Source organism: Chroicocephalus ridibundus, chromosome 1, assembly GCF_963924245.1.
Source record: "Chroicocephalus ridibundus chromosome 1, bChrRid1.1, whole genome shotgun sequence".
In the NCBI taxonomy this organism is placed as follows: domain Eukaryota; kingdom Metazoa; phylum Chordata; class Aves; order Charadriiformes; family Laridae; genus Chroicocephalus; species Chroicocephalus ridibundus.
The window spans coordinates 159,210,199-159,231,760 of NC_086284.1; the positions used below are offsets into that span (position 1 = coordinate 159,210,199).

A 21,562-nucleotide genomic window follows, 5' to 3' on the forward strand; every position below is an offset into this window, starting at 1 on the left:
TAAAGTAGGTTGTACTGTGCAAACGTCTTGGAGAGTAAGTAATTGTTTGAACTAAGGGGAAAGGTTGATTTTATGTTCTGAAAGTAAATGGTATGAGTGTTACTTCAGTACAGATGCAGTGTTTGGGAACTGCGTTTCAGGAAAGAGCAGGCTTAAAGAATGCAATTTTTCTTAGAGAGTCTTGGGTACCTATGTCTTGACAAACGCAAGAAAGTGAAAAAGAACAAAGTCAAATTAAAAACTGATACTGAAACTCATTGTCAAAGGAAATGGGGGAGATAATGACTTATGGAATGAAAATAAAGAAAAAAGGCAACAACAGAGAAATAGGCATTTAAAGATGTCTTTGTTAGTAAGTCTTAGGAATATTAAAACTCTTGTTTCCAGGTTTAAAACATTCTGATAGACGCTGCTCCGCATGTGTAGTGAATGTGGATAGCGTAGAAGACACTCTCTGGGCCATTTAGACTGTCTGCTTTCAGAGACAAAAGACTCATATTTGTGACAGCGTGAAGACATGTCATACATAAGCACTCCTAACCCCTCTGCGTTGTTGCTCTGTCATAGTGAGGCAAGTTGCACTAGACTATTGATTTAGGGGGAAGAGTTTATTCTAGGAACTTGATCTGCAAGAAGACAGAATGGGATTTGCACGGGATTTGGAAGGTGAAGATACACATAGGTCTCTTGCATAGCTACATTCATTTTTATTTCTCTTAATTATTTCTATCTTCTACTCTAGACAATGATTGCTTTCCAGCAACAAATTTTAAACTTGATCAAGTGTTTCAGAAGACAATGGCCTTTATTTTCAAACTCTGAAAGAACTACTGTCTGTGGAGCAGACTGCATGCTGATGGCGTTACAACTGTCAATGGCAGAAGTCAATAAACAGGTTAGCATTCTTTCAGTTTGTTCTTGGTACTTAGTGGTACTAACCAAGGGTCAGATGCAACAAGACACTAAAATTAATATGATTAAGCACACTGTTGAATCAGGGCTTGGAAATAAAACCACAAGACAGATGGGAGGATGGAAGTGTTTGAAGTGTATATCTGAGTTCTGAACTTCAATATTAAATACTAATGTATTTTTCCTGATCATGTAACTTGTGTTTATTTCCATTAAATGTTTCTTCTGTGCTGTAGATCAGGGTGTGAGAACAATCGCATTTGGGATGCATCTTTGTGAGTGTTCTGAGCATGCTTGGGGATGACACGAGAAGAATATGAGTATAAAACTGATTTGATATAGGCTGCATGAGTTGTGCTTGCAGCAGTCTGTTCTTGGGTGCTGTTTTTCCTGAAGTTCCTTAGACGAAGACCTATACATACAAGTTGTGAGTGTGCACCCAGTACCAGTAGGAAATATATGACCTTCTTTGCACATGTACCAGATGTCAAATGATGAACAGGAAATGTAAGCCTTGAATGTCTCCGTGAGAAGCACTGGGGCTTGTCACAGCTGTAAGATTGGGCATTATCAATCATCTGAAACATACCTAAAACTGTTGCAACATACAGTCAGGCCTTTGTATGCATCTCATCAAATGAGAACGATAATCACTTTGATAGTCTAAAGATACCTTTTTAGGTCAATAAGCTCAATTACTGATGAAAACAAATTACCGTTGTTGGAAGACTTACCCAGATGTTGCATAGTAAATTGAACATGTAGTATAAATCTTAGTTTGAGAAAAAAAAAAAACCAAAACAAACACACCACAAACAACAAAACCACACCAAAACCAAATCCCCAAACCAACAAAAAAAACTCCAAACAGAAAACCTGCTTCAGTTTGTGCACTCCTAGTTGCAACATATTATTTAAAAAAATTATCAGTTGTACTAGAGGAAGCTTGTATTTTGGAAGAAATATTTCCAGAACCACTCTTTAACCTAACTGAATTCATCGCCAGAAAAAGCTTTGTAGTCTAAAGTGTCCAGAATGGGAGTATCTTTTGTCTAAATATGAAATATAGAACTGGTGAATTCATCCCTTCTGTAATAAACATTACAGCAGAAGTATCAGAATCCCGAGAGTCTACATTTGTACTTCATAGAATGTAATATATTCTAGCCAAGATCCCAATGTCCTCAACAATACCCATGGAGGTAAAACTAGAAAATGCTTGTGCATCAAAATGAACTCTCAGAGAACCAATTAAGGACAATAATGCAAAACTACCTGCAGAGGCAATCACTGTTTGTCATGTTTGTAGTGATTCTCAAGGGAGAACTGCAAACATTTTTCCAAATTCAACTCTGGGAACTCAAATGTATTATTCTGTTGGATGACAAAATTTACAGACATGATAAAGATGATATTTTTATGCTTCATTACTTCTGCTTTCCTAATAGCTTACAATAAGCTCTTTCCTTTCTCTAGAGGTAACTAGTTTATTCCACTTTCTCCTTTTTTTTTTTTTTCTCCTCCAGGAAAAATTCTTCCCCTCTACAAATATCTTCTCTTTCAGAGATGATCTAACAAAAATTAAAGCAGTTATTTTCAACTAATTTTATCTTGAAATATACTGCTTTTACTTCAAATCTGAAGAAAGTCCAAGGGCTCAAAACTTAATTATTTTTTTTCTGATTATACTAGTTGGTCTAATAAGACAATTTACCAGTATATATAAAACTTGTCTTGCATATGTGGGTTAAAACTGTTCTAGCATTTGCACGTGCTGCCTCTGAATTTCAATTTCTTCAGTTGGATGTCCATTTTGATGTTTATTGTGTTAGAGTAAAATATCACTGTTTTGTTTTGTTCTGCACCGAAACTTCAAATTAAGATGCGGACTATTACAGTTTTAGGCAAGTCCCTTGTTAAATCTCTGATTTAAGTACAATAATCTTGCATTGTTAAGGCGACACCAGTAGAATAGACGTCTACGGCGGTAAAGTCAATTACTACAAGAAATATAACTGTATTAAAAGTCTATTCACTGGCTAGATTGAAAAAAAACAAACCACCAAAAAACAACAAACCACCTACCACAAACAACAAAACCCTATTCTCTTTCTTTAGGAGGCTGGACAATTTTAATGGATTAGGTGTTTTAACTGTTATCTATATCTGTGGTAGAAATGAAAAATAACAAGGCTTTTCAGAGGACTCCAGGAAAGTTTAAAAGTCTTGTAACTTATTAGTCTTAAATTTCACCAAGAATTAGGGTAGCAAACAGTGTGGTAATCATTGATCAAATAGCAGGGGTGAAAGGGGGGGAAAAAAATCTATGCTTTGAATTCCTCTGAAAATACTTTGTGTTGTAGCACACTTGTAGCCATATGGTATAAAGACAAGTGGCATATGGTCTGTTGTGAAAGTTAATACCTTTTACCTAGACTGATTAGTATAGATCTAAAATCTAGGAAAACTTTCAAGAAGAACCTTTCTTAAGGTTTGAAATGGAAATAACAATTTTCAAGCTGAAGTTCAGTTGAAAGTAATTGCTTTAAATTGACTATGTCTGCACCTGTGGATAAGGAGGGGTAGGAGATAGTTATTAGGGCAAATACTCACTTGTCATTTTCAGATCATGACTGTTTTAGCTCATAGTGGGTGAAACTGAGATGTCATATAAAACAATTGTTTTTCCTGAGACTGTGAATTTAAATTCACAGACTTCCCTTAAATATTTTCTAAATCTCTCTTCTAGCACTATGGCTTTAAGACTGGAGGAAAATGTGCTTCATTGTTAATTTTGTGTTTGTCTCTGATTCTGGATGAAATCACTTTTGGTGTGTGGTTTAGTTCTACCCTGTGCTTCCATGGGTTTTGTACACTGTCTGAAGAATGTTATGTTCTGTTCAGCATCCTGTAATTCTTGAAATGTTTTCCCAAATCATCTTGTTTCCATGTTGCCAAATAAAGAAAAATGCAACGTGGTTTTACAGTGTTACTTCCTTAAACTCTTGTATCTGTTTCCCTTTTGGTAATCCTACCAACTTTGCAGCAATTTTATATGATATCTGGCATGTAACGTATTGTAATGATGCTACCAAGAGACTTTGTCTGGGCTGTTCTTCAGTATGATTAATTTATCACAGAATTGCAGATCGGTTCAGGTTGTGAGGGACCTCTGGAGGTCATCTTGCCCAACCCTCCTCCTCAAGCAAGGCCACCTAGTGACAGTTGCCCAGGACCATGTCCAGATGACTTTCAGATGTCTCCAAGGATGAAGGCTTCATAACCTCCCTGAGCAATCTGTGCTGGTGCTTAGTCACCTGCACAGTAAAAAAGTGTTCCCTGATACTCAGAGGGAACCTTGTGTGTTTCTTTCAGTTTGTCCCCATTGCCTCTGGTCCTGCCAATGAGCACCTTAAAAAACCACCCGGCTCCATCCTCTTTGCACCCTGCCTTCAGATATTTGCTTTACACTTTGATGTAAATCCTTTGAAAAAAATTATGATAAACTAGTATGTAAATTAAACAGGATTTTAGTCATTGCTGTTTATACATTTTCTGCTTGTGTCCACCAAAGGTCAACAGAGCACTCCCCTCAAGAGCTGGAAAGAAGTAAGGGACTGATAACTGTGATACAAGTCTCTCAAGTTACTTCGTGATAAATTTGAAGGGTTTTTTTTTTTTTGCCTAGAATAGGAAAAGGTTCTTCAATTGCTAATAAAGTGCTGTTGGTTATTTTGCTACCCATGTATTTGTTGTCGTTTACCCACTTTATCTGCTCTTTTAAATTAACTCTCCGTTAATCTCTAATTCTGCTAATTTCCTGATAAACTGTAATTCTTTTTTTCCCTTTTTGGAGGGTGGGGAGAAGGCAGAGGGGCACACGGAATGTAATTTAATAGTTTTGACAGGGAGAGTGGGCCAGAAGCTGGGTATAAGATTGTAGCCTGTACTATATAGTTCATGTTAGTTATGGTACTAGTAAGAGACAAGGGCATTGCTTTAATGTATTTGTTAGATCCATGTAGCAGCACTGTCAATGTTGTGCTAAAGTATAATTGTACTGACAAAGCAAAAAAGGCTCATATTTTTTTGGACGTGGCATATGTTTATTCAGATTGCTGCTTGAAGCAAGGTAATGGAGCTGTATTTACTGCATTTGGCATGTAAATGCCTGGCATGCTGAAAACTATTTCTGCAAATAAAAAACTTTATGTAAGCAGTAGTCCTGTGCAAGTCAATATGTCTTTTCTTAAGAGTAAAGTTCGATATACATACCTGGAATTTTAAAGATCAGGAATAACTAGTGCATATAACAAAGCTCACCTGTAAAGGCAAAGCACTGGAAGAAATTCAACTATATGTAAAACTTTTTTTATTATAAACTTAACTATTTAGACTATAATAGTTTTATATATATACGTAGCTTGTTTCAAAGTTACTTTTAAAGTTACACTTAATACGAAACATAATATTTTTGCTTTTTTCTGTTCTCTTAGCAACATGGAGATTTCACAGTATCACTTAGTGATGTGTTGGAAACTTGGAAATATTTGTTACATGACAAACTGGGATTATCATATGAAAACATGAAAGAACCTGAAAATTATGCTGACCTAAAAAAAGCCTATCATGCCTTCTTATCAAGAAGCAATATGTTAGATCTAATAGACATATGTCAGAAGTGCTATGGTCTTGGACTTGTATCTGAAGATGAGAGCATAACCCCTGTAAGTATTTTGTTTGTTTGTTCTCTGATATTGTTTTGACATATTTTTGATTCCAGTTATAGATTTACGACACTTCTAAATATACACAGGAGCTCTGAATTATTCACTAATTACTTTGCTTTTCTATTGGGGAAGCAGATGAGTTTAAATTACTAAATCTTTTAAAGATGTTTTAAATTCACTCAAATTATTTCTTTTTGTTGTCCTGCTGGATCCCACAGCTCTTCTATGAGTATATCATTCTTTGCTAGAAATGGAACTGAAAAATGCACTGTTGAGATTTGATAAGACTGGAACAAAGCTTAGTGATTAACTGTGCCATGCAGTTTTGGTTTTATTTTTATATACGGTCAAAATATTTTTAATGGTTATCATTTTAAAAATACGACACTTAAGAGCAAAAACTTTCCTATACTACATGTAGTTCCTTGTTAGATTTTTCCAGAAACCATAAAAGGTTCCACTTCAGCCACTCAGTCAGCAGCTCTGTTGCAGTTTATTGCAGCTCAGATGTTCTTATGACACTGCATGTGGGGCATGCTCTAGGCTAGAGAATTTCCAGTGTGTATTCCACTCTTAGACTATAAAAGTCTATGAAAAATGAATTTTATTAATGTTACTGGATAAAAATATATGTAAGCTGCAATTAAGATAGGTGTGAAACACAAGCATTCCACATGATTTTATTTGATTCTGTGCTCTCTAGACCATGGAAAGGTCAAAAGACAAAGGGTACGGATACTGAAAAAATTAAAGAATGTTGAAATTAGATGCACATACTTCTAGCTTGTAACAAGAACTAGAGAGGAGTTAATTGTCTGCTTTTACTGCCTGTTCTCAGCATTGCAGACTTAAACAAATTACTGTTTGTTTATTTAATCTTTTGTGTTTGATCTATGATTAATTAGATGGTCATTTTAATATGAGAGAAGCTATGTCAGTAACAGAACGTTAACTGAACTGAGGTATGTTATGAACATACCATTAATAACTAGTTACAGCATGATTAAAACTGTTTACCTCCCAGCCCTTGTAAGAATGAAAAGCTGCTTCTCCATTAAAAAGTGCTCAAATATTGGAACAGGTTGCCCAGAGACGGTGTGGAATCTCATCTTTGGAGATATTAAAAATGTGGCTCAGCATGTCACTGAGCAATCTGGTCAGACTGGTCCTGCTTCAAGCATGAGTTTGTACTAGATGATCTCTGTAGGTCCTTTTAACCTAAATTAGTGTATGATTCTATCACAAGTATGCTGGTAGCCAGCTTGCCTACTTCCTTAAAGGTTCAGAGAACCTACACTGAAATGCTCATGTGATTATCAGTCACAAAAGAGATTAGAAGGAGAAACGAAGTTCAGGATGGGCATGGAAACTACGATTTTTTTTATTATTATTTTTTTAATTAATTTTTTTTTCCTTCCTGTTTTCATGGGGAAGATAGAGAACTTGGGTGGGTTAATGAGCTCTTCCTAAACAAGGTGTAATGTATTAAATATTCTCTAAAACATAAGCAGCTGCTTTTAGTGCAAGTGTATTACATAACTGTTTGAGATATCTTTTCTAAGTTAATTTAAATGTTATACCTCATTTCTCTACTAAAACAGTTGTACTTTTAAAAACTATACCCAAAAGTACATTGTAAGGGCTGCATTAACCTCAAAACACTAGCAAACTGGTGGAGACGTAGTTTCACCAGGTTTTAATACTTCTTTTGCTTTCTAGTCAACTTCATATTTAAGTTTATTCTATTTTTCTTTTTTAAAGGTCCGACTGTTGGAATTTATTTCTGGCATAATGAATGTACAAGAAAATAATGGTTCTGTTCTTTCTACTCCATCTACACCAGTCAACAGACTGGGCCAGGAGAATGTGAAGGTAAAAATTCTTTCTGTCTCTTTTGTAATGTTCTGTATATTTTGAAAAGATGAAATATGACAGTTTCTTTTTCCAATTATTGGTATTAATGTGTTGCTGGTTTAAAAAACTAGAACATGTGTATTCAAACTCTGTATCACTTGAGTATATTGTAGGTGTGTTTATGGGGCTAACTGCAGAGATTTGTATTCTGGAAGACAGTCCTTTTATGGCAGGCACTTGATGTAAATTTAATCTGCCTTGAATTGACAGGGAATAAATTTTTCTACAAGTATACCATCACTCAAACATTGATTAAGAGTTAAATGATTTTCACAATGCTGCAAAATGAAGTGATAGGTGAAGTAAACGTCTTTGATTTCATTTTATTAGCTCATACTCCCTTATATACGGAGGAAATCTGAATAGCCACTGTAGCAGTAGCTGTAGCAAAGCAAACAAAGTTTGTCTGTCCCAGTGGAGGACTCGAGGACTTTCTGGGAATACTGGATTCTTTCCTTGTAGCCTTTCAACCCCCAAAACAAGAATCTCAGAATACTGTATAACAATGCTTGAAATGCTGGAGCTTTAGTAATTTTCAAACTTGGTTTTCTCATGATAATTGGCAATTTCAATTCAGTATTTGGGTACAACTCAAAATATTTCTGAACAAGAAAATATTTTCTGAACTAAAGTTCTCCCCTAGATAGCACTTCTATCACTAACATAATAGCTTTCTTGCTGCTCTGACTTGTGTAGTGAAAATATTACTTGCTCTTTTTTCCTTCTCTTAAATCTGTCTTTTCAGACTGTCACACGTACATGCTTTGTTTTTTTAATGCCTATAATTTTGTTGTATACATCCCATTGAGGAAGAAGAAATTCCATAGCAAATATAGGTTTTCTCGTTATCTTTCCTCTTGTTAATGGCCTTTTTTTGGTCTTTGTTTTCTTTGCTTGTGACAAAACTGTAAATTCTTCAGTTCTGGGACCGTTGTTCTTACAGGGTCCAGAACAGTGCTGCAATATTAGCAATTACAATGTTAGGCTTTGGTTATGTGGGTGGAGCTGTGTCACAATTTGTGTTCAAGCTCACTCAGTGGAGTATCTGTGATTGAAATTCCCTGGGACCCAAGGGAAAAATTACTAAATCTGGTGCAGAGCTGGCGAGTTGTTTAAAATCAGCCTATTTGAAGTAAATGACAAATCCTTAGGTGGTTTAATAGTGCTAGTATATTTACTTGGGATAGAAAAAGAAGTATCTGTGAAGAGGTTTCTAAGTAGAAATTGATAGCCAATTTTAATAACTAGAAATCCGACCCTCAAATATTTTGTGAATATTCAAGTACAGTATACATAATTTTAACATATGAATCATGCTTGTTTTTGTCAATACTTCCAGAATCCCTGTACCTAATGTAGCATTTTGAAATTATGCAAGGTGAAATTCTTACTCTTCCAAAAATCATATCAGTACATATCTAATTAGCTTTAAAAAAAGTGGAACATAATTTAGCAGCAGGATGACCAATATGTGTGGTGGATTCTTATACAGGTGACAATCCTGGCAAAGAAGTGTGTTTGTTCGTATTTAAGCCTGTTGGTGAATTCTAAGGATGATCTAGCGTTGGCTCACATTCTAAACGTTCCTGACAGAGGACTTGGTAGAGAAGCCTTCACTAATCTAAAACATGCCTCACAGGAGAGAAAAATGTCCATTTTCCTGGTATGTATGTCAAATGAAACTTGCCATAGATCTAAGGCAATGAAATAGATCTATAAACACAAAATGTTACTTTAATCTCATGTGCAAGACTGACATTTGCAAGCCAAGTCAAATACCACCATAAACATGGTTTCTAGGTGAAAAAGACACAATAGAGATTCTGTGTGAAGAAATAGATGCTTGCTTGGTCATGAGATCTAAAGTTGCACAGAAAAATAATTGTGTGTGTGTTTACCTCTAGAGCTCTAAAATATGATATCATAAAAACAGGCATCAAGACTGTTCATCCCAAACAGTGACTAAAATCCTGAAAAAGTTTACGATCTTAAACATGAATATAAGTTATGCTTTTTATTATTGCTTTTAAAATTTTGAAATCTTGGTAAATAGTGTGAAGTGAGGTTATGAGTATGCATATCAAAGAAAAAAGACAAAGGAAGAAAATATGGCACTAGACTAGATGTTGCTGCTTACCAAATACCTCTAAAAGCAATGAGGTTGGGTTAAATGAACATCGCAAAGCAGTATTAACAAAACCAAGACAGTAACAGTGCATTACAGTTTTAAAGTGCTGTAAGTATGTATTTTGGTTAAACAGTAAAACAGCATTTTTCTGTGCATTTGTTAAACTTGAAACATCTGGAGCCTGAAGTATTCCTGTGTAGAAATTGTTTTTCTTAGAACAACCTGGTGACAATCCCCTGCCTTTCACATGTACACTGAAACAGAGCCCAAAATTTGAAAGGGCAGTATTACAGTTTTTTCAGTTTTGACTCAGAATTTGGGGGAGAGTAATGCTTTCCAGTCATTTGCAGCTTGATCAGTCTTGAAATACTTTTCAAGATGTGATTGATATGGGACATTCCTGCTCATTTTATTCTCAAAGGCACAGATCTGGAGGAAAAAACCTCATGGCAGTGGTATACTCTTCCCTCAGTGCCCTTGTATGGGAATATAAAAAGCTACAGCATCAACCTGTAGTGCTCACAGAGGCTTGTTGCTAAAGAATCTAGTTCGGTATATGAGGTGCATTTATACTTACAGTATAAATAGTCAGCACAGAGGAATCTCAAAAATAGTTGGAATAAGATGAGTAAGAATTCTTTCTCCAAAGAACCACTGTAGTCCCTCATATTCAAAATAATCAAATTTTGCATGCATAGTGGCCTCAGTGCAGACAACAGCAGACCAAGGAAAAACAGTATGGGTATGTAACAGTCACTGAAGCAGCTGCATTCTCAGATTTTTATGGTTGAATAAATATGGAAAATTTGTGAAATCTCAGTTCCAGGATTAATTATTTTAGCTCCTAATGCTCTGTTAACGTTGTTTAAAAAAAAGTATGTGTTTGGACTGGATTTATTACCTCTTCCTCACAGTTGCCAGAAGGGAAACTTCTCTACTGTGTAAAGAAGTCATCTATTCTGGCATCTGTGTCTTGTAGAAATCTTGCAAAGCCAGAATATTTTCCATTGGGAAGGCAAGGTCCTATGAACTGTACTTGATCCACAGGAAATCTTTAGCACAAAGGCAGGAATACTGGCAGGTTTACTTTCTTTGCTAGAGTAATTCCAGTTGTAACCTTTCCATTCCTAAGAGCTTTATGATTTAGCTGTATAGTCTGAAATTAAAACGTATATGTAGAATTAATATTACTGCATCTGTGTCAAGCGTATTGGATTATTGTCTTTACGTTCACCTTTCTGGAGAACTACTAAGCTTTTTATTCTGACTGTTGCCTTAAAATTTGAGGGGTTGTCCTCTAAGGCACAGTGCTTTTGGGATATCTCTTATTTTCAGTGTCTTTGTAGCATATAAAAATATATGGAAACTTTCAGAACTGAGTACCTATGATGATAGAAGCCTTAGCTGTGATAATTTTTCAGAAGCTTTGGGTATACGGTTGTTTGGGGTTTTTTTCACCTCTGAAAATAAATACACTACTGAAGTCAACTTTTACATGCTTATGTTAAAGTTGTTCTTATTTCACAGACAGCCCTCTGAATATGAGTAGTTTTTGTGAGTTCAGTATAAGCATTTAAACAGCAGCAACAACAAAAAACATCTATACCCTGCGTTAATAAAGTTTTTTCTAAGCTATCAGAAGGCCAATGTAAATATCAAATTAGCTGGATCATTTTTGCTTTGGCTTATGTTTTTTTTTGTTTAATTCTGCTGCAATATTTAAGTATTGATCTTGCACATGTTTCTGGTGAGATGTACAATGCTTGCCATTAAAGAAGTATTCTATTGACTTCAGTTAAATTATTTCTGCTATCAACCAGCTGTTACTATCAACCAGCTGTTATACACTATTTGCAAATCTGTAGGAGAGGCTCACTTCCACATGTGTACATCTTACGTATGTCTACAGTTTCACATTTCTGAATATTTCTCCTAATAGATGGCAACATCTTTTATCCGAACCGTAGAACTTGGAGGAAGAGGCTGTGCATCTTCATTGTTTGATCCTTTAAAAGCCCACGTAAAGGGTCTTTCAAACTTTGTTAATTTTATTGACAAGCTGCAAGAAATTGTTGGTGAAATCTTAGATCCAAGGTAATAGAATTTCTGTTATATTTTTGCCTTGTGGAGCACTGTTGTGGTTTTTTCTTGTTCATGTGTCTTGGAGGGGGTATGAAAGAAAATCTAATCATTTACTTATTTAATAATTCAGGAGTAAATGTTTACAACTTAAACCTTATTGGAAAATATAAATATTCAAAAAACAATTGGAGTAAGCTTATAGATTTTTGAGGTTATTTTTTGTATTAAATGTTTATCACATCAGTGTATGGATGGCTATTTGATTAGTTCCCTAGTTGTAAATGAACTTCCAAAGATTTCAAACTTGTGGGTCTGGTAAGTACATAAACTGATATGTTCTTTACTACTTCTTCAATTACTTCCTTTTTGTCATTTCATTGTATATATCCTTATATAAAGGAGTCTTTATTGCTGCTGACAAATAATGGCATTGGTTATTTAGCCTTTGAATTCTTTTACTTTTAGCTACATAAGCAAAGCATAAGAATTATTTCTTAGGAAGGCTCTGGTGAAGTCACTGATTTTGAGTGGTTTTGAAGACCTAAGTTAGTGTTTTGGCAGGCTTACAAATGTGAGATTAATTAGAGATATATTTAAGTGTAACACAGGAATTTGAATTGGTAAGTACTGTATTAGCAACAGAGAGAAGAGTGATTTTCTTAAGCAGTATATAAGTTGGTAACTTTTTTCATATATAATCAGAAAGTTTTCTATACAAAACTTCAACAAATCAGCTGTGATAGTTCTGTCCTTGATACTAAACAATCTTTTTTTAGTTCTAATTGAGTCTAATCCACACACTTGAAAACAAAATGTTTTAAGCAAATCGTAAGCATTATTTAAATTACTGTTCAGATTGCATTGAAGCTGGAAGTGGGAAGTATTTCTGAAGTTGTTTTGCAGTTTTGGTTTTACTTTTCAATTCTGCTTCTTTGTTTTTTCATTTAAATATCGTGGATGCCAGAGGCATGCTGTCTGTGCTGTGATTACAGAAAACTTTCGACTCAACATCTAATGTATGCTTTTTCTTTATTTAAATCATATCTGTCTCTCTACATTGATAAAAATGAGAAATGGAAAAACATTTATGTGCATGAACTTTTTAGGGAGGAAAGACCACTTTTTCAGATATATACAGTTCAGCAAAAGGTACATAAAATGCTATATCTTGTTAATTACCCTTCTGTTTAAGGCATGTTTAAGAGAAGAATCAGAGTGGGGATAGTTGCTGGGAATTATCAGTTTCTAATTGGGAGAATTCTCTAGAGCTTGGAAATTCTTTTTAGCATTCAGCTATTTATTCTGTTTCTTTCTCTGCTGTACCTGCTGTCACATTTATTCTGGGATATAAATCTTGTTATTGTCAGATTCTAGCATGTTCATTATTTTGCATGTATGCATGTAAGTGTTGCTGGTTGTATCAATGACCAAGAATGGAAGCTAGCTGTACCGTGGTGTTTCTGGTATCTATTGTACTTTATATGGGCTTTATAACCTTCATGATGTAAAGTACAATTATTGTTTTCATATATGTATCTATATAGTAGCTCAGTTTATAGAAATATACCAATTAGTTGGCTGCCTTTGAAAGAATCTTCATTAGTATGCTGAAGTTATCAAATATTATATGATTAGTATACAGTTTAGAAACTGTAAGTGTCACAACATTGGTGAACAAAAAGATATTTTTCGTAAGTGTTTGGCAGCCATATGAGTGAGGACTGTCTGTATGCCCTGCCCGTGATGTGACAGTTCTGAATTCCAGAAGATGTAGTTTTACACAAGAAACTTCTAAAGAGCGGGGGCGGGGGGGAGTGGGGGGAGCAACAATGCAGCAGGAGTTTGAGTTGCTTATTCTTTAGAAGCCTGCTGAGAAATCTAAGATGAAACTGGACAACCTATCTGTGGTGTTAATGATTAGAAGTCTGTTATTTCGCTCTTCATCTTGTTACAGTGGAGATCTTATGAAACTTGAACTTGCATAAACTACAAAGTAGCCAAATAAATGCCAGGTCATTGTGGAACATATATTGAAAAGAGGCTTTATTCAACCCCCTGAGTCAAGTTCCTTTGCTCTGGAAACCTAGAAACCAAATTGAAGGTGTTGGACAGTGGTGGGATATGCTTAAGAATATTTTGAATATAGTAGGAGATATGGTGCAACCAAGTATATGCTAACATACGGAGAATAACAAAAATGCGTTTCTCATTCCCAAATAATTCAGCTAAGAAAGTGAATAGTCGATGAGGTGAGGGAAGGGAAAGCTGTTGAACAGAGTAGAAATTTAAGGAAACTATGATGATTTGATTCAAACACGGCACAAAGAGTACGCAGACCTGATAGCGGGAGAAATGGAAAGATATAATGACCTTTGGTAGTTTCAAGGTATATTCGCTGAGCAGAATGAACATTTTCACAAATCTCTGGAATTTTGAAATAGTTCCAGTTTGCCTTTCCTCATTTTCCAAATGTCTAAGATTAGAAGTCCCTAATCTTTCAAGAATCAGTAGCATGAACATTCCTTAAAGTTTGGGGTTGCTGTAAAACTTGTAACCCTAAAATTATTTACAGATTCTCTACATATAAGACTTAGATAATGTTTATGCAGTAAATGAGAGCTTGGATGTTGTACTTTTTGTGCCCGTTTCTTGACAAGAAACACATCAATGTTGTATTTGTCAGTGAAGTGGATGATTATTATACACCTGAGGATCTGGAATCTCTTTTCTGTTGGTATAAATGAAAAAGTGTGGTACTAATCCATCATTCTGGAAGTCCTTCTCTTTTAGGCCAGACAATAATGCTTCTTGCATCTGGAAAGGACTTATTCTATCTCGGGAAGGACTTTTTCTCAAGTTTGTAAAAGATGTGCGCGACTTAAAACTGAATGATGGAAAGGCATTTGTCGTATTGGTTACTGTACTTGTTGGTTACTATAGATATGTGTGTGTATATATATACACATATATACTTTAAAACTCCCCACTGATTTTGTAGAGTAGCAAAGTTGATAGATGGGCAGTAAATTTTCTTCTTGAATTGGGCCCTGACTTCGCTGTAAGCACTGACCACTAGGTGACACTCTTGCACAGCTCACATTAGTAGTTGTTTAAATGTAAATTTAGCTGTATTGTTTCATTCAACACACTTCTGCAAATGTAATGTTTTGGGTTGGGTCTTCATTTCAGGTCCGTGAGCAGTCTTCCACAGTCAGTTGTGGAAGTTATACAGCTTGAATTGATCATGCACGTGGATTAGTGCATTGAGTTTTCCCTTGACAGGGAAAATGCTATTTCTTATGTGTTGCCTTTGTGAAGCTGTGATTGCATCTGGAGATGCAGTAGTATTTTGTGAGAGAAAGCATATGAGACTTTATCTGGTCTTGTGCTGAATGTTTGAGTTAATTTGATAGCGTTCACACAGCCCTAGAGTTTTGTGTTATAAAGTTGCTTGGAAAGTTGTGCAAGTTGTGCAAAACATTGTAGGACTCCTTAAACATATGATAGTAGAATAATTCAGGTTGGAATGATCACCAGGAAGTTTCTGATCCAACATCCTGCCCAAAGCAGGGTCAATTATGGGGTCAGCCTAGAGGTTAATCAGGGCTTTATCCAGTGAAGATTTGTGCAGTCTTCATCCTTGGAGGTTTTCAATCTCCCTCTTGGCAACTTGTTCCACTGCTTGAGTGTCCTCATGGAGAATTTTTTTTTTTTTTTCCTTGTATCAAGTTGGGACCTCTCTTGTTTCCATTTATGCTTGTTGTCTCTTTTCCTTGCACTAACTGCCAACATGAGGACCTGGCTCCATCTTCTTGGTTGCCTTCTTGAAGGTACTAGAAAGCTGTTAGTAGATCCCCCTGAAACCTTCTCTTCTCCAGACTGAACTAGTTGTTCCTTTAGCTGCTTCTCACAGAGCATGTCTCCCTGACCATCTTGGCAGCCTTCTGCTGAACTTGCTCCAGTTTATCAGTGTCTATCCTGGACTGGGGGGCCCCAAACTGAACACAGTATTCTAAATTTCGTCCAACGAGCGCTGATTAGAAAGGGATAATCTCATTCCTCAGACTGCTGGCTATGCTACTGTTGATGCAGCCAAGGATACTGTTGGCCTTTGCTGCCAAGGCACACTCCTGGCTCACAGTTAGCTTGCCGAACGTACACTAAGACTCCCAGGTTCTTTTACATAGAGCTACTCCCGAGGCTGTATCATTGCGAGGTGTTACCCCTTTCCAAAACTTTGCATGTCCTGTTGAATTTCATATGGTTCCTGTCAGCCTGTTTCTCCTGTCTGTTTAGGTATCTCTGCATGGCAGCTCTGCCCTCAAGCACAATGACTGTTCCATCCAATTTGGTGTCACCTGCAAACTTGATGAGCATGTATTTTTATCGCCAAGTCTCTGCCAAAGATATTTAAAGGAAAAGTAGGTTACAGGATAGGCCCTTATGGTATCTTATTTGTTACTGGCCTCCAGATAAAGTACAACATGTTTACTACCTTCTGAGGTGGATCATCCAACCAGTTTTTAACTCATCTGGTTGTCGTCCATCCAGACTGTAACATCCAAACTTGTATGTTGAGAGTATTTTCTGACAGTGTTGAAACCCTGGCTACAATCAAGGTAAATGACGTCCACCATTCTCCACAGTCTGCAAAGCCACTCATTTTATTATAGGAGGCAAACAGATTGGTCAGGCATAATTTGCACTTGATAAATCCATGCTTGCTGTTGCCAGCCACCACCTAAGCCTTCACATGCCTAAAAATGTTTTCTCAGAGGGCTTTTTACACTATTTTCCCAGGGAACAAAGTGAGGCTGATGCACCTTTGATGATGACTAGTTGAAGAAGTCCCTGCTTACTGCAGGGGTGTTGGACTAGATGACCTTTAAAGGTCCCTTCCAACCCAACACATTCTATGACCTGTGGTTCCCCAAACTGTCCCTTTGGTCTTTTTTGCAAAAAAACCATTTGCTTTACTGCTTTACATGCTTTACCATTTCTCAGGGACCTCCCCTGATCAGCATGACTTGTCAAAGATGGTATAGAGTGGCCTTACAAGGACATCAGCGGGTTCTGTTAGTGGTCTTGGATGCAGCCCATTTGGTTCTATGGACTTATATGGCCTCAGTTCTGTCAAGTAAACCTTGACTTGATCCTTACCGATTGCTTGCAGTTCCCCTCTAAAAACTTTCTCTAATCAGAGGCCTGGGAGACCATGTTGGTGAAGGCTGAGGAAAAGGTGGCATTGGGTACCTCAGTTTTACCTGTGTCCACTGTTGCAAAATCTCCTGCCTTTCAGCAAAGGTTCATTTTCGTTTGTTCAGCCTTTTAATACAAAAGCACGTGAAGCTGAGCTTTGGCTTTCCTGACAACATCCCTAGATGTCAGGCAATGTTTCTAGATTAGTTCTTTGTAACCTGTCCCTTCTTCACCATCCTGTGTAAAGCCTTTTTGCGTTGAAGCTCTGTCATCAGTTCACTGTTTAGCCAAGCTGGTCTACTGATATTTCTACACATTTTCCTGAGTATTGTGATGGACTGTTCTTGTGCTTGTAATATGCTGTCACTAATAACGTCAGCTTTCCTGAGCTCTTTTGCCTTTTAGAACTTTGTCACATGGAGTTCCATGTACCAGTTCACTGAATAAGGTGAAATCTGCTCTCCTAAATTCAGTCTGTACTCTGCTACTTGCTTTCTTTTCTCCCCTAGGATCTTGAACTCCACTATTTCATGATTGCTACAGCCAAGGCTGCCATTGATTTTAATTTTTATTTTTTTTCCCCTCCACATCCCTGACCAATTCTTCCTTGTTAGTGAATAGCAGACCCAGCCATGTGTAACCCTGTGTGTTGCCCATCCAGTATCCATGACACTCTTTAGAAATCTTGACTACTTCCATCCCATTGTGATGCTCTTCCAGCAGATTTTGAGGTGGTGATTGTAAAGTGCCCTGTAGGAACCAAGGTCTGTGATACAAAGCATGCTGAGAGTTGCTTTAAGAATACCTGTTTGCCTGTTTCCTCACATGTTGGATTCTCTATTGCAAGTGGATTCACAAGCTCTCAACGAGCCTCTTGTCTGGCCAATAGAAGAGCTCCTCCAGACCTCTGAGTGGCTCCTGCATATTGAGGGCATTCCCCCACCTTGTCTTTCCTGAAGAGGTTGTTGTATTCATCCTTTGCAGCACTCCAGCTGTCAGGCTGTCCTGCTGTATCTTGGTTATTCCAATGAAGTTGTATTTTTGTAACCACGAGGGGCTTAAAAAATTTTCACTGAAAATGCTTGCCATTTCTGAAAATGTGTTGCACTTCAAATACTAAAGCACTATAATATAATTTTGAAGTGAATTACCTGCTTTACCCACACTTTTAACTTTCTAATGGAAATACTGATATACTTTAATCTGATTGTCTTAATTTAAACCTAATGATGAGAATGTTGTAAAACATATTTAGGAGTAAATAATTTTTAAAATAAAGTTAATTGCGGTTTAAATTGGATTTACAAGAAAATAGAAAACTTTGCTTGAAAAAGCTGCTCTTTTGAGGGTAATTCTGACTTAAGATACCACACTTCAACTGTGATGTCTTAAGTGCTCCAATTGTGCAATACTGCATTTAATTAAATTGTGATTTTATTTTTTTTTTGTAACTTGTTGTCCCTTTCCTTAACTTCCTAATTTAGGCTGGTGCTGGGGAATACACTGACTGTTATGTCCTAGATATTGAAATTCAAGTATAGTTCCACAATTAAAAAAAAGGCATGGAGGCTGTGGTTCTATAGGACTTTTATATCGGTGCTGGACTGAAAAAAATCTTACCCTTATGCCATCATTCTGATATCAAACTACTAGTTCATCTATTTCCATGGCCTCCCTTTAATCCAGATTTGAGAAGCAGCCTGGCAGCTCCCTGCCCATAATTCCAATCCTGATAACTTTCTGTAAATTGCAGGAAAGTGATTATGTCTGGAGGGAACTATTAGGTTGGATATGTTATGGTGGAACAGTGGAATTGTATCATGGAGTCCTTCTGGTTTCTTCCACCAAGCTAAAAGATAGAAATTTTTGGCAATACAGCAAAAGCGGCAGCAGCCACATGGAAAAATACTTAGCAACAAGATTCTTTTTTGCTGTACTTTTATTGTGGATCTAATAAACTGCAAAACTCTGAAGAGCCTAAGATTGGGTCTTCACCTGATATTTAGCTCTGTATGGTTTAAAAAATTAGAATAATAATGCATGTGCTCATTGTTCGAGGTTGAATTATGGAGTACTATGAGTGTTTTGATATAGTTACTTTTTTTCTTTTACAGATATATTTAAAATCTATATAAGCTCACTAATACAATTTGATTGTTGAAATTTTGAAATCTGAGTTAACATGAACTACTAATTTTTTTTAAATTTATGCATGTAACGTAATTAGAAAAAACATTGGGTTTGCTTTAAAGGCACAGTTAATGCTCTGTTAAGAGCATTTGTATTTTGTATTGTTTTGTGAATTTTGTCCTGTTCTTCTACCCAGGTAGATGAAGCTCTAGTTGACATCCTGCTTCTTTGCATTAGAGAATAGAATTAGATTGCTACTCTCTTCATATAGTTCTAAATTCAAAAATTGGATAACTGCTCGGTTCTTGTCAAGTTTTAAAACAGCTTCCTAAATCCATAATAAAGTAAAAGGCTGCGATCCCCTCCCGCCCCATGATCACTAGGTGTTTGTAATCTGTTTTTAAGACATTTGTTCCCACTATGTAAGTTAGCTACATATTTGTCATCTGTTTTTTACCTCTGTTGGAGAAGTTGAAATGAATGAATAAAAATGTTGACCTTAGTATAATAGAATTTTGATATATTCCTTTCTGTTCTTGGAATAGGCTTCAGGAGTCTGTTCTGGTTTTTATCAGGTTTTGAACGTCGTCCATATCCTCAACCCTTCCCCCCCCCACTTTTGGATGCTACTTAAGTCTTTTCCACAAAAGATATGTATCCAGAAAATAAATAAAAGTGCTTCTGCATCATATTAACTTTGCACACTAAGGCCCCAGTTCTATAAGAAGAGCTCTTGCCAGTGTCATTTAGATTTTAGGTAATCAGAGGAGCTTGTTTATGTGATACTCTCAGTAAGAACAAAATAGATAAGGCATGCGGTTAGTTTCTTGTAAATTAGTTACCTCAACGTAAGAAAAGACAGTTTGATAAGGAAAATGAGATGGAAATAGATAGGACAGGGACACAGATGATGTAAGGCAAACGGGTTCAAGCTGGCAGAAGATCTGAAAATATTTTTAGTAGAAGCAATCAGTGACAGAAGATGTGATTTATACAGTGCCAAGTAAACAGGTAGTTTTACATTGTACTTTTTTTTTTTTCAACTCCCTTCAGAATCACTGATGCAAATAAGGCATTTTTAGCATGTGATTCGTTTTATCTTCATGTAGACATCTGTTTTTCTCTAGGTGCAAGACAGGTGAGATGAATGCCACCTGAACTGTCATCTACTCTTTTAGTGCTGGTTCATGCTAAAGATAAGCCATTCCTTCCATCAGTTGATCTAAAATGTTTGGGAATTTGTTAATTAAGAAAAAAAAGTTAACTGAACATTGTCTGTAAAACTGAACACTTAGAGGCTGGTAGCGGAGCCTCAGTTTAGTTGCCTGAGATGCATGCATTAATGTAGTCTTTGTATGATAACATGCTTTCCCCTCACTCACCCACCCCACAGTCCTGGGGTTTGTGGATAGGAAATAAGAGTGTAAATTAAGACTGCGTAATGGAAAATAGTAATGTTTGGACCCTTTCCGTCTGCTGAAGCAAATGAAGAATAGTGCAGGCCATCAAAGAAGGGAAAGTGTGCTTGGTTCGAGGTCTTTTCTGCTATGGACTTACTGTGGAATACTGGTCAGACATGCTGATGGTCACATTTGGACTTTGCTGAGTCCACTCAGTGGAAGATCACCACTGTACTGTTGGATCCAGGCTTTTGTGTCTGAATGTTTCCTGAACAACCACAGTGGAAAGTGGTTCTTTCTAAAGGGCTGGGTTCTTTAGCATTTATAATTACTCTGGTGGATTTTCTTTAGGTATTTCCATCATAGATAAAGATAGCAGTGGGTTTTCTAGTTGAGGTTTCTCTCAGTTCATAACTTTTGAACAAAGAAATATTGTTGCCTGTGACTCTGAACAGAAGATCATGTTATTAGTGTTTTTAAAAAAATTGCTATTTTACAACATCTGTCATAGTGGTAACTAAGAAATGTTTACTGCTTAACTGGATTTGATAAGAGTCTTCCTTCAATATGATTTAAGACCATGGATGTGAGACTGAAGCACTTTATCCTAGAATATTTCATGTCAGCAGCCTATGATCTGAATGAAACATCAGAGAAAACTTGTTAGCAGGCACCCTGACTGGAAAGGGACAAGGTCTCTCCAATTCTCTGTTGCCTCAGACAAATGGCATTGCTTTGTTTAATGTATCAAAGTTCATTCTTGAATTCAGTTAGAATTCTTTCTCCTCTTTCAGAATTTAGAAGAACTAAAATTCTTAATTCTTGCTCCTATAAAAATTATCTGAAGACAGATAAAAAGTTATCTGTCCATGTAATTCCATATTCAAAGCAGACCTTTGCTGCCCTTCTAGGTGTTAGGAACTGCAAAGTGGATAACAGTTTTCAACCTTATTCTGTTCGTGTAAACATGTTTGTTTTTTTTTTCCTAGTACAATGCCAGATATTTTAAAGTTCATTTAAGTTCTACTGATTTTCTATATAATATAATCCTATAAAAGAGTAATTAA

At 36.3% G+C, this 21,562-nt stretch overlaps 1 protein-coding gene across 4 annotated transcripts in view; it reads left to right on the forward strand.

The window, feature by feature from the left end:
- The first annotated feature begins 745 nt into the window (after window positions 1-745).
- The window catches only part of PARPBP (PARP1 binding protein), a 49,972-nt gene continuing 29,155 nt past the window's right edge, over window positions 746-21,562 (forward strand). The window contains exons 1-5 of one of the 4 annotated variants that reach the window (XM_063323382.1): window positions 746-895; window positions 5,409-5,639; window positions 7,404-7,514; window positions 9,049-9,219; window positions 11,624-11,778. In XM_063323382.1, coding sequence (XP_063179452.1) covers window positions 746-895; window positions 5,409-5,639; window positions 7,404-7,514; window positions 9,049-9,219; window positions 11,624-11,778 — 818 coding nt within the window. The remainder of the gene's footprint in view (window positions 896-5,408; window positions 5,640-7,403; window positions 7,515-9,048; window positions 9,220-11,623; window positions 11,779-21,562) is intronic. The other 3 variants (XM_063323391.1, XM_063323399.1, XM_063323409.1) reach the window with 3 other exon arrangements.